Below are 12,387 nucleotides of genomic sequence, written 5' to 3' on the forward strand. Positions count from 1 at the left end.
CATGACAATAACTTTGTCTTGCTTTTTTACCTGTCCTGTTCAGCCTGGGCTCTAATCAGATTCTTGTGACTTCATGACAGGAACAAAACAATGAAACCTTTCACATCCTGTGAGCTCTTTGCTTTACAAACCCAGTGAAGTAACTGGAAGTCCCCCCAGAAGACATGTCTGGTCATACCAGGCTGGATCAGCATCACTTGGTACTTATCTTGTACCAATTAATATTAGGAAGTAAAAATGACAAGCACATTTTAAATTGTCTTCTCTAAGCTGTTCTCCAGGACTGAACAGTTTAAACCCTATTTATTTTGTTAAGATAATTGACTTATTTCCTTCTTCCTCAGAAGAAATTTTTAAACATACAAAGTACAAGTGCTGGAGAGTATTTATTTTCACTGTATCATGACATTCCTCTCATTAGCTGTCTGCTTTGTTTGAATACAAAAATAATTCACAAGAAAATTAGTCCAATAAGGTTTTGTACAGCCTGGGCTTTGGGATTCCACATGGAGTAATCAGAAGAAATTAGTCCTTGGGCTAAAAAACAAAACAGACAAGAAAAACAAGCATTAGAGTGTTTGACAATCAGACATTCCTCCAACCAAGTTAAGAGACTACTAATTCACCCTTACTAGTTTACAGAAAAGGTATAATGGCCTCTTTACACTGTAAGACTCTTATTATTATTATTTGAAAATCGTTTCTGATAATGAGCCATTTAAAGTCTCAGCTTCAATTACCTTTACTAAAATATCAGTCATGAGCTTAAAATTCAAACAGAGGCTAAGTCAAAAGCAGGTGGATGGCTTGGATTTTGTTCAATGAATATAAATTGCATGCTCAATATAAAGCATACAGCATGAACATGTTCCTTTTCTTGTGTTACAATGGAGGACTGGATGTGACCTGTCAAAAAATTAACAGTGTAGATGACAGCTTTCAAAAGGCATTTACAGAGTTCTCCTAACATGACTGACAGAAGGTGCAACAAATTAAAAAAAAATCAGGAGGTGTGCTCTGAATCCAGGTACTGCCAATCCACAGATGATGGCTCTGACAAGTGTCCTCACCAAGAGGCCAGACTGCAGAGAGGCAGCCCCTGCCCCCCAGTAAAAGTTCTGCCATCATTCAGATCACTGTAAAACATCACAGGGAAAAAAAGAGAATCCAAGAGAGAGCCTGAAAGCTTTCTTTTGAAAGTAAGATATTAAATAAATGACATTTTTAACAACTCACATGTTGAATCCAGGTACTGTCAATCCACAGATGATGTCTCTGACAAAAGTGTCCTCACCAAGAGGCCAGGCTGCAGAGAGGCAGCCCCTGCCCCCCAGTAAAAGTTCTGCCATCATGCAGATCACTGTAAAACACCACAGGGCAAAGAAGAGAGTCCAAGAGAGAGCTTAAAAGCTTTCTTTTGAAAGTAAGATATTAAATAAATGACATTTTTAACAACTCACATGTTGGATCCAGGTACTGCCAATCCACAGATGATGGCTCTGACAAAAGTGTCCTCACCAAGAGGCCAGGCTGCAGAGAGGCATCCCCTGCCCCCCAGTAAAAGTTCTGCCATCATGCAGATCACTGTAAAACACCACAGGGCAAAAAAGAGAGTCCAAGAGAGAGCCTGAAAGCTTTCTTTTGAAAATAAGATATTAAATAAACGACATTTTTAACAACTCAAATGTAGTAATTTTGGGTTTTCCTGGTGTAAAGATCTGAATAGAGTCCTGGTCTATATAATATCCAGTAAGTGTGAAATCTGTATTATAAAATACAGCTATAGAAAGAGGAAAACATGATCAGATACATATTGTGCTTGCTGTGCAAATACTGGCAACCTGCCTTATGTGCTCTTGATGTGCAAGCACACTCCAAAGCGACAGTCATCAAATCCTGTAAGCAAGAAAACAGAAAATTCCCTGCTGAGAACAAAGAGGCTACAAAGTATGTCTGATTTAACATCAACGTGTGATTTAAGATAATAAAAAAATGGCTACTAAGGCCTCTTCTCACAGAGCCTGCAACTTACTTTTTGCAGCGTTCCCAATGCAAACATCAGCAGCTGGGACCTCTTTGCCTGCAGTCCTAAAAGACACCATTCCAGCTAGAGAAACTTCCAAAGATGTAGGGAACTTCTGTCCTAAAGGCAGAACCAGCATCTGTATGACATGAGACAGCTGTGCCCATGTTATTCAAAGACAGGGGGAGAAGGTAAGAGTGCACAAGGGTTTTCTGCTTACCCAGGACCCAAACCTTCTCTCAGTTCCTTCTCTCATGACAAATCCAGTTGGCTAAAATTATCTCTGTATTCTAGGTGAGTGATTTGGCCCCTGTAGTATGACAGAGGAGAGATAAAACCATTGGAATGAGTATCATTTGGTGTTTGTTAAAGAAAGCAACAAACTGCTGAAAGACATTATTTATGTGCACACAAGCACATCATACCTATCAGAGCACACCACTAATTTCTTGAAAGAAATTACAGAGCAGGAGGAAATCATCATGGTCTCAACCCAGTAATCATAACAGAGCTGTTGATATTTTACTGTTTTCAGTTCATTGATAGTGATTTCCTAAAATCAGCATCAGCAACCCTGTATCATTTCAGCTTTAGATTTTCCTGATAATTATGGGACAGCATAGTTGTGGCAGTTGTCAGAGAGGCTTACATGGAAATGATCATTTTAATTTTAAATAACTGCTTTTGATAAGCTGATCTGTAGCTAGGATTAAGGAATGGGTAACCCTGGGTTGGAAGTGTACAAGACTTAATTCATCTGGAGGACTGGGGCAGGGTTTCATGTGAAAAAAACCCTACAAGGAAACAGGATGCCCAACAGCTGGGCACATCCCACTCAGAATGTTACCAAATAATCTGGTCCAATTCTGTATTTTGGAGCTTCCAAGGGGTTTTCCCAGCACTTGGAAAGTTAGTGTGCACTGGCAGTACTTTGATGGAACATAGTCTGTTGTATTGACACCTCACAGTTTAACTTCAAAGAAACTGAAGAAATTTATTTAGGGTTTTTAAATTCTTATCTGTTGTAAAAAGATGTCTGAGCTTCACAGTTGTCAAAAGAATTCATTATGTTTTCATGAAGCTTTAAATTAACAGTTATTTTTAAGTGTGATGCCTCTTTCATTGAGCTGATAACATTCCAAAATTGGTGTAACAGGAACCTAGAAAAAACTCTATTAATTCCCAAGACAAATTATCATAATGATCACAAAGATTATTATATACTGTTTTAATTGTTGAAATACTTTTTAAAATTAACAAATACATATTAATTGTGACAAACTCTTCTTGTGATACATAGATTCATGGTATATGCACTTGACATCTCAGCCTGGATGTATCTCACTCAGGTTTTTAAGTGGTTCCTTTACTGTATGAGCAGCCAAGCAGGGAAAGGTACTGGCACATCCTGAATGTAATTCAGATGACTCCCACAGTGGACTCCAAGCAGTTTATTACATAAAAAACATCTAATCTGCCTGCATATGTAAATTCATTCAGACCTGTTCAAAAACACAGGTATTTTTATTTCTGTCTGAGGACTGGAAAGGGTCAGGGATGTTATTACCTGGGAAGTGCAGTAACCTTCATAATGATGAAGCCATTTAATTGTGTAGTAACACAAGGTGAATGAATCTGAAGGAGGAATGAAAGGAAATTTATAAGGCTCACTGCACACAGAATCATCCAGTGGATCAGCACTACTGGACATGGCAGGGTCAGCAGAGGTCACAAAGTGATGGACCACAGTATCTTGGAGCAGAGGACCATCAGGCAGGAGATTCAAACTGAAGTTTATGTTTGGTGCAGATCCCTCTGTGTCACACCTGAAAAAACAAAGAATTTATTGAGGAATATTTCTCTCAAGTCAGAATCAGATGTTCAAAAATGATATACAAGTGTTAAAAAAATAAACAACAAACAAGACCCCCCAAATTTTCAAACATTAGTACTTACAAGTGGTTTCAAACCTAAGTCTGCTTTCTACTCCTGCAGCACAGTGAGTGATGCAGCCACAGCTAAATGCCTCTCCATGGACAAGTGCTCTTTAAGAAGGAAAGAGCAGATAAGCAAGCCAAGGACTTGCTGTATGGCTTCATCATTATGAATGTTACATGAATGCACTTGGTGATAGCCTAATTAATTCAGATACTTTTACAACACCTGCTTAATGGATTCAAGCATGCTATTAATGGCCATGTGGTCCCATGTCAGCTTTCTAGAGGCAACCACGTGCAGCACATCCATTGTCTGGTCCTGCTGTGTGCCAGCTCAGCAGTGCATGATTACACCAGGGCTTTCTTCTTAAGCAAGGGCATCCACCCTGCAAGATGACCTTGAAACTTGTCCCTCCTTGAGCAGGAAGCTGTTCACCCACACCATGGCTGGTGGGAAACAACCCAGTCTTCAGAGCTGCAGTACTCAGGTTGGCTTCCTTCGGAGAGGAAGGAAATAACCGAATTATTTTCTTTATTGATTATTTGGTAAGGAATATTGCAAATAATTTAAGTGTCATGATCCTCTTTATTTGGTTATTCTCCTCTTAAAACACTGGCAGTTACAAACAGAGTGTTCTGTGAAAATATGGTGTGCCTTCCTTGCATAACTCAGGACAAGGAATGTCAAATACATCAACTGTAGAATACAAAAATGTTCCTGTATTTCATAGTTATTATTAATCTATTGGGTCAATATTCTCCAACTGTCAGTATTAAACAATGAGAACCATTGTTTAATATTACAAGCATTGTCTCATAGAAAAAACATTCAAAATAATTATACAATCAGTTTCTTTTCCCAGATTCTGTATCAACAGCTCTTACCTCAGCAAAGCAAACAGCATTTGTGGATTCAAAATGCTGCTGCAATAGAATAAAGTAGGGGAGAAGATTAAACTTTCATTTGGTAGGAAAATTAATTAAAAATGCTCACGTAGAGACACCTGTGGAAGACTTGTTGAGAAATTCAGTTTCTAATCATTATTTAACACATTGCTTATTAGACAGCTGGAAATAAACTTGGTGTTAGCACTGCCATTTCTTAGCTTTTATAGGCAAAGAGTGTATGAAATTATTTCTCCCTATTTCTTTTAAAATAAGAAAAATTTAGGAAAATACATCCAATGTAGCTACTGATGGAAATTTAAGTCCCATAAGTAGTTACTGAAAAAATGTACAATGCATGCAGGAAAAAAACAGTAAAGATAAAAATAAAAGATGTTGCTAACACATCACTCTAATATATAGTGGCTCACTATGCTTTGAAATAATAGAGTATTAAAAAGTCACTGTTCACACACTAAAGTAAAGTGCCATGAGTGCATTTACATGAAAAAATACTTTGAGCAGACTTGCAGAAAAAAGATTGCTCTCACCTTGCAATTTATAGCTCCACCAACTTGCTATGTGCTCACACATCTCTATGGCCATACCTCATACACTTGATTTTTTCAGTGATAAAGACATTAACCTGAGGTTTGCCTTTGTTGGATCTCCAAGCTGGTTGATTCTCACCTCCAGGCATCTCCTGAATGTCATCAAACAAACTTTTTAAGCTGTGTGTGTTTGAGGGGGTGCCAAGCAGCCCGGAATATTACAAAGCTGGCTTGTTTTCCAGTCATCTCAGCTTCATTTCTCTGCCTTGAAGAGATGCAGTCCACAATACCCAACAGAAGACCTCCCTGTGAGAGCTCACTAAGGGTGAAGAGGTGTGGCCATGGCTCCAAGGTCTCTTCAGCTACTGGAAGACATCCAGGTTATCAAACCACTCTTCTGATAAACATCAACAGGCCAGGGATCCCCTCCTTTGGTGCAAAATGAATAGACAGATGACTGATTGTATTAACAGCATCTCCATGCTCCATGACAATGGGGTCACCTCTGAGTCTCAGTTCAAAAAGCAAAGCTTTAAAAAAAGCACTGTCAGGAGGTACAGGCACAAGTATTGATCCCTTGAAGGTCTCAGCATGAATTTCCATGGTGGAGTAACACCTGTGACATGGAAATAAGAGCATCTTAGTGCCACTCGTTGTCTCCCACCCAAAATATCATGCCAAGAGTTCAGAGAAGCAGTTTTATGTGATCCCTTTTCTGGTTGTCACAGAATGCAAAAGCACTGTACAAATCTTGGGAGTATTGATATAATTCAGGATGGGTTTCTTTAGGTATTCAAACAACTCCTAAAAGTACCCTTGGTCCTAAAAGTAACCTCGTGCAAGTCCAGTAGTGTTGTGACAGAAAGAGTTAGAGGATCAGCATTTAAATTGTCAATAAAACTGTTTCATGAGTAATTAGGGTTCATTATAGCAGGAGGATTTTTACAGGAAACTTCAAGCAAACACATTCACTCATTTTTTTTTTTAATAAAACCCTCTCCTGTTGCAGATATATGAAGTTTAAACAACATGGATGAGGACCCAAGCATGACTCACATCAGTCATGAATGAAACTTCAATGAAACTTCAACAGTAAAATATTTCTAAGAGGTGACACCACACTGGTGACAAGTTTCCAGACATTTCAGAAAACAGATGTCTCATGTAATAAATTTCATCTACAGCAGCTCTTTGCCTAGATATAGCATGCTACTGCTACAGCTTTGCTACTCTGATAAATACTATAATATAGAAGACATTATAATAGAAGTTACTTGCATACAGGTTCATCACTGCTGTTCTGAGCTTACACAACTGATCTGCAGCATGATGATGAATTAAATGATTAATTAAAAATCTTTACAATGTTCTAAATACTTCACTGCACATAAGTCCAATTGTTTAACCACAAGCTGCATGGGCTTGATGGGGAGAGAAATGGATTTCACACTCTAAGTGCAATATATGCATTTTATGACTTAAAGCTTTTATGACTTTAATGATTTCAAAAATTTTTTGAGCATTTAAGATATACTCAGGTCAGAGACCCAAGGTTTTGTGTATTTTAAAACTTCTGGTTTGCATCAATCTATATACTTAATTTCAAATTTCCTAGCTATGTTTGATAAAAGTCATATTAGCTGTTTAGTGCTACTTTTGGCCTTTTTTTCTTCTGAAGAAAGAATACTTTTTAAAGGACAGGGCAGTGAATTTCTTCTAAAGCTAAACTAAGTATCAAGAACTGAAAAGTTATCCTTTGATAAATAACTGGGAAAAGAAAAAGCCTGACTTCCACTAACTCACTGGTTTTTGGGGTGTTTTTTTTTTTTGGAACTACAGACTGCCCTGAATCTCTCTTACATTAAGTTTGATGACAGGTTAGCTTTTCTACATTCTCTTTAATGGAATCTCTTAGTAGCCGATTTTCAAAATGCATATCCCAGGTTACTTGCCAGGCAATTAGTTAAATCACTTTATGAATCACCTGGTAGCAGATCTGTTCTCAGGCTGCATGTTTGTGCTCAGAGCTTACAGACAAACATGGGCGAAAAACCCCACAGATCCACAAATACCTTCATTTATTCCCCTTTTTAAAGACACATTGGGACTGTTTCTTAAATTGCCATAGAACTTGAAATCCCAGCAACGTGGTACTTTGCTTTATCTCCAACCACCATATGTAAGCTCTCCCCTTCTGCTCCTGAACACTTGCATGGTTTTTATCCTGTTGCCTCTTAAGTCCCACCTACACCATCTTTTCTTAACTGTAGCAGAATCTCTTGCTTGAGGCAAACATGCTTCCTCAGCCTTATTTCCAGTGGCTGTGCTTTTTGGTTTGATTCTTAAGCAGTCATCTGCAGCTTCTTTATCTTTTTTGGTAAGGAAAAAGCAAACACAGGCAGGGAGAAGCCAGAGCTACGAGATCTGTAAACAGGATACAGATGACAGTAAAATACAGTCTCATGTCTATTTTGAAGAGCAAAGAAACAGAATGGGGTTTTTTGCAGCTAAAAATTTATGAGGACTTCCAGGGAAAGGTTGTTGACAAGAGGCCACATGTAACCTTGGTAAGTATCTCCTATTTTTGTTTTAAAAACCAAAATTTTTGTTTTATCTCCTGTTATTGTTTTAAAAACAAAGGAAGAGGAGATATTTCAGTCTAGTTTTGTCTTGCTTCTGTCCCAACCTGCCTGCTCCACTTGCTGAAGCTGTCCCCACACTCACAGCAATCTTCTCCCACTGAATCTTCCCAGCTTTAGCTGAGTCATGAGACGACAACTGAGCCTTACAGATTTTCACTCTTCCCTTCTAGAAAGCGATGAAAACTGCAAAAGATAAAAAGTTTCCATGGAGGAATGAGCTTTGGTGATTCAAGAGAGACACTCGTCGCCTGAATTAAGTTATGACCAGCTCCGAAAAAAAAAAAAAACAACCCACAAGTGGAATGCTTTGATGTCCCAGATGTCTTCTCTGAGGTTAAAGATCAGGGCTCACGTATATCCAGCTGAGTGCATAAGTCCCGAAACCAACAGTTTCCATGTGATCCGGCATTCTTTATATTGTCTGTGAGCTTTGTTGAATTTAAGGTCAGTTAGGAGGATAAACTTGGGGTTTCCACAGCCCTATTATTCCCTCTGGGAACTTGAAAGATCTAAGTCTGGAAATCACTTGAAGTATCAAGTGTAGTTTGCCCTTTTCAAAGGAGCCTTACTCCTTGTCTCTGCCGCTTACTGTGTGACAAGTTACTTCACACACCCCTGTCACTACCCCCCCTTCCTCCCTGGTGATTACACTCTCTGATTTTTTTGGGACCAGGCTTTCCCTTTCTCTCTGTTTGTAGAGGGGAGGCCTCATCTCTAGTCTTGTAGGTAATACAAGGACTATAATACTAATCCGAAAACAATCAGAGAAACGTCCAGTCTGTCTGCATCTGAGGATGGAAAATACCCTATTTGTTATTTTTATTTTTTTTTTGCCTCCTTCTAGAACATCTCTTCAGTTTTTGCAAATGTGGAGCAGGGCTGTAAATCACATCTATCACACAGCTACCAGTAATTTTGTGTTTTCTTGGCCCCCAGTTATTTTTCCTCTCATTCTTCAGGACCGAGTCCTCTGAAATCGGAGTAAATAGGGGGAAATGACACCAAATTTTGCCAAACTTGTCTACCTAGCTCAAAGTCTTACTTTAAACTCTTCTGTAAAAGTTCTGAATAACACGCCCTGCTTTAGGTTCACTAATTAAAAAAAAACCACCTGTTTTCATAAGCAAAAATTAAAATCAAATGGAAAGCTACATTCAGCTGTACTTTTCATACACTTACTGAACAACACAGTGAGGATGTAAGCAAAATTTAAGGAAAACATGGAAAACACACACTTTCTACTTGGCTTGCTTGACAATATTTCACCATCACTACTCCATCCTTTTCCGTGTTAGGACAGAGAAAACCCAGGTAAGATCTTTAGAGTAAGAAACAGAGAGAGGCACGAAAATGACATGCAAAACGCAGAAGCTGTAGAAAAACACAAAACAAACCCCAAAACAAGCCAAACTCCCCAGATTTAGTTACCACCACATTATCTGTACCGGGACATTCTCAAAACCGGGTTCAGAAAGGTACCGCGGCCAGCGGGGCTCTCAGGAGGGAAGGGATTTAGGAGCCACCAGGATATTTCAGTTTGGGTGGGTTTTTTTGGTTTTTTTTTGGTTTTTTGGCAGTCGTTTCGGGACCCCCGGCTGCCCCGCAAACACCGGCGCCTCCAATCCCCCCCTAACCGGGACCAGAGGCCCGCTGAGAGCCCAACAGAACCCACGACGGTCCCGCCACCTCTAAAGCCCCGCGCCCAGCCTGACCCTCCGCAGGCAGCCTCCCCGCCGTTACCTGGAGAAGCGGACAGCGCGGCCATCCCCGGGCTCACACCTCAGGAACCATAAACGGCGACGAAGGCGGCAGCGGTGCTGAGGGTTCCCAGGGATCAGCGGAGGGGCGGCCGCAGCCCTGCGCAGCTCCCGGCTCCTCCCCGGCCGCAGCCGCCCGGCGCAGGGCCATTTCCGGCGGGCGGAGGCGGCGCCGCGGCGGCTTCTGCTGCTGGGGCGGCGGGGATACAATGAGCGGCAGCGGCGGGGCGGCTGCGGGCCGCTGAGGAGCCCCCGCTGCCTTCCCCGCCGGCATGGCTACTACAGCCGAGCTCTTCGAGGTGAGTGCGGGCAGCGCTGGGGCTCCTTGCGGGCGGAGGGGCCGCGCTGGGCCGGGAGGTTGTGGAGGGGCCGGGCGGTTCTCTGAGGGGATGCGGCGGCCTCTCGTCACACCGTGTCTCGGGTGCAGCTCCTCCGGTGAGCTCCTGTTGGGAGGGTGAAGCTGCAGCGAGGGGAAAAGGCCCTCCCGGCCAGGGTTGAGGGCGTGTGCGGGAGGTGCCGGAACCTGAGGACGCGGAGTGTCGGTGCGGGGAGGGCTGAGGCCATGCCCTGGCTGAACGCGGGACCTCCCCTTCCCTCAGGGAAAAGCTTTCGGTGCCCCTAACGCCGGGGCCTCCTTCTCCTGGGGCTGCCGGGGCTTGGCAGCAGTGGGTGCTGCTTCCAGCAGGGGGGTCACAGGCCATGGCAGGCCCGGCCTGAGTCGTCTTCTCCCCCAGGCTCTCACTCCCTTGCCCCGTGGTGTCTCAGTGCGGTTTCTGTTTTCTCTGAAATAAGGAAATGACTTTGCTCTCCGGAGCTGAGGCGCAAGGAGCTGAAGAGCTTCCATCAGGCGGTGTAGGAGCAGGGCAGGGATATATCAGGAGCTTGGTAAATTCTTCTCTCTTGGCCCACAGGCTCTCCTGATGGGACTGGTGATGAACAGACTTCTCTCCACTGCACGGGGATGTGGTGTCATTTCCAGGGGCTCTCAGGCTCTCATTGAGCTGGTTGTTCATTTGGTGGTAGGGACAGGCTTTGCCCAGCCTTCAGGAAAGGTCCTCCTGTTTCTCTGGAAGTTCCTATATCTGTGGCTTATATAATTGCATTGTGTGCACTTGCATTTTATGCATCAGTGTTACGACACATGAGTGTTGTGACTCACATCTCTTGGCTTCCATGCTTAAAAAAAAAAAAAATACCATGTTTCAAGTAGCTAGATGCCAGGTTTTACACCCTCTCTAGACCTCTCTAGCTGCCCTGGGGGTCCATTGATTTCTCCCTGTGATGACAGTGCAGTTCTTTGTGGCATCTTGAATACAAGATAATTTGGGTGTGGAAAGGAAACTATGTTTTGGTTGCTTTGGATCATGCAAGTACTAATAAAGATGGAGTTGCCAGCAGATAAGACCTTTGGCTAGAGACAGGGCCTGGGATGGTGTTTTCCAATATGGAAGTCAGTCTTTCCTTCTCCCCTGCTTTTGTTTCTCTTTCATTCCAAAGCCAAGAGAGGTTTTGTTGATGTTCAGTAAATTAATGTTGCCTGCTATGTTAGTTTGAAGTCACTGCTGTGAAGGTTAGGACATGAAAACATGCTTGTTATGGGAGTAGCCCTGAGCTGCATACTGAGGGTAGTATTATCCTGCAGTCTTCACCTTGAAATATGTTTGAAAGTCATTTTCAGTGCAGATATGTGATATTGTGGAGAAAGATCTCTGCTGGGAATGGGCACAAAAGGAACTCAATTTTTCCTCATATGACTGGGAGCACAATTTAACAATGATTACTTCTAAACTGGATTTTAATGTTGCTAGACCCAGTTTAGTTTCATTTCTACAGACTTGATGAGCCCAGGTTATGTGATGCACTTCAAACGTATCTCTTATTAAATCAGTAGGATTGGCTGAATGGACAGAAACAGGATAATTCATCTAGACCTAGAGGGAAGTTCAAAGCAGTGAAGAAATTGATTGTTGGGGCTCATCTGATAATGGGCAAAGGACTTGCAAATGACATTTGTAATAGGTGATTTTCAGCAATTTCTGCAGGACTGGATAGGAGACTTAAAGCAGGAATTAGCCTGTCAGCTGTAGGTAACCCTGTTATTAGATAATATTAAACAAGAGTGAATGTATATGGAATACTCAGCATACAAACAAAACTATAAAAGTTTTGAATTTGCAGCAGAACAGGTGACATCATATCTTAAAAGAGGCACCACTGAGCTTCATTTATTCTTTATAAATCAAGTAGATTACTTTTAGCACACCCTTTGTGAAAGTTTGGAAGAAAAGCTCTTTTTTTTTTTTCTGGTCATTATTCTGTGCATAATAATGCACAATAATCTTTGCAGTTACTGCTTCTTAATTATTACAGATGAGTTTATATCATTAAAAAACAAAGTGACAGATCTCCTATATGTGTTGTTGAAAACCAGATGTTTTCCAGGTTATTCCCTTTTATACTACACCTGCACACAACAGTGATTCTGCCATCATTTAGGTCTGACTAAGCCCATTCACACTCTTTGGTGGTGTGTCAAATTGTTCAACCAAAATGCAGGTTTATGATTTTTGTGGAACAGCAGATGCTGCAGAA

The 12,387-nt window shown here is 41.5% G+C and overlaps 2 protein-coding genes across 3 annotated transcripts in view; one reads left to right on the forward strand and one right to left on the reverse strand.

Annotated features, from left to right (window-relative positions):
- Positions 1-380: 380 nt before the first annotated feature.
- On the reverse strand, positions 381-9,859 carry AP5M1 (adaptor related protein complex 5 subunit mu 1). The gene is given in 15 exon segments (XM_030452505.1): positions 381-537; positions 1,685-1,789; positions 1,852-1,896; positions 2,033-2,143; positions 2,244-2,259; positions 2,261-2,337; positions 3,047-3,140; positions 3,142-3,183; positions 3,591-3,849; positions 4,846-4,884; positions 5,436-5,603; positions 5,605-5,774; positions 5,776-5,849; positions 5,852-6,012; positions 9,779-9,859. Coding segments are annotated over 14 exon segments (1,434 nt in total). The 5' UTR covers positions 6,000-6,012; positions 9,779-9,859; the 3' UTR covers positions 381-451.
- An 84-nt stretch (positions 9,860-9,943) lies between these two features.
- The window catches only part of EXOC5 (exocyst complex component 5), a 29,753-nt gene continuing 27,309 nt past the window's right edge, over positions 9,944-12,387 (forward strand). Inside the window, exon 1 of one of the 2 annotated variants that reach the window (XM_030452034.1) lies at positions 9,944-10,094. In XM_030452034.1, coding sequence (XP_030307894.1) covers positions 10,068-10,094 — 27 coding nt within the window. In that variant the 5' untranslated portion in view covers positions 9,944-10,067. The remainder of the gene's footprint in view (positions 10,095-12,387) is intronic. The other variant, XM_030452033.1, reaches the window with a different exon arrangement.

This window comes from Calypte anna, chromosome 5A (assembly GCF_003957555.1).
Source record: "Calypte anna isolate BGI_N300 chromosome 5A, bCalAnn1_v1.p, whole genome shotgun sequence".
Lineage (NCBI taxonomy): Eukaryota > Metazoa > Chordata > Aves > Apodiformes > Trochilidae > Calypte > Calypte anna.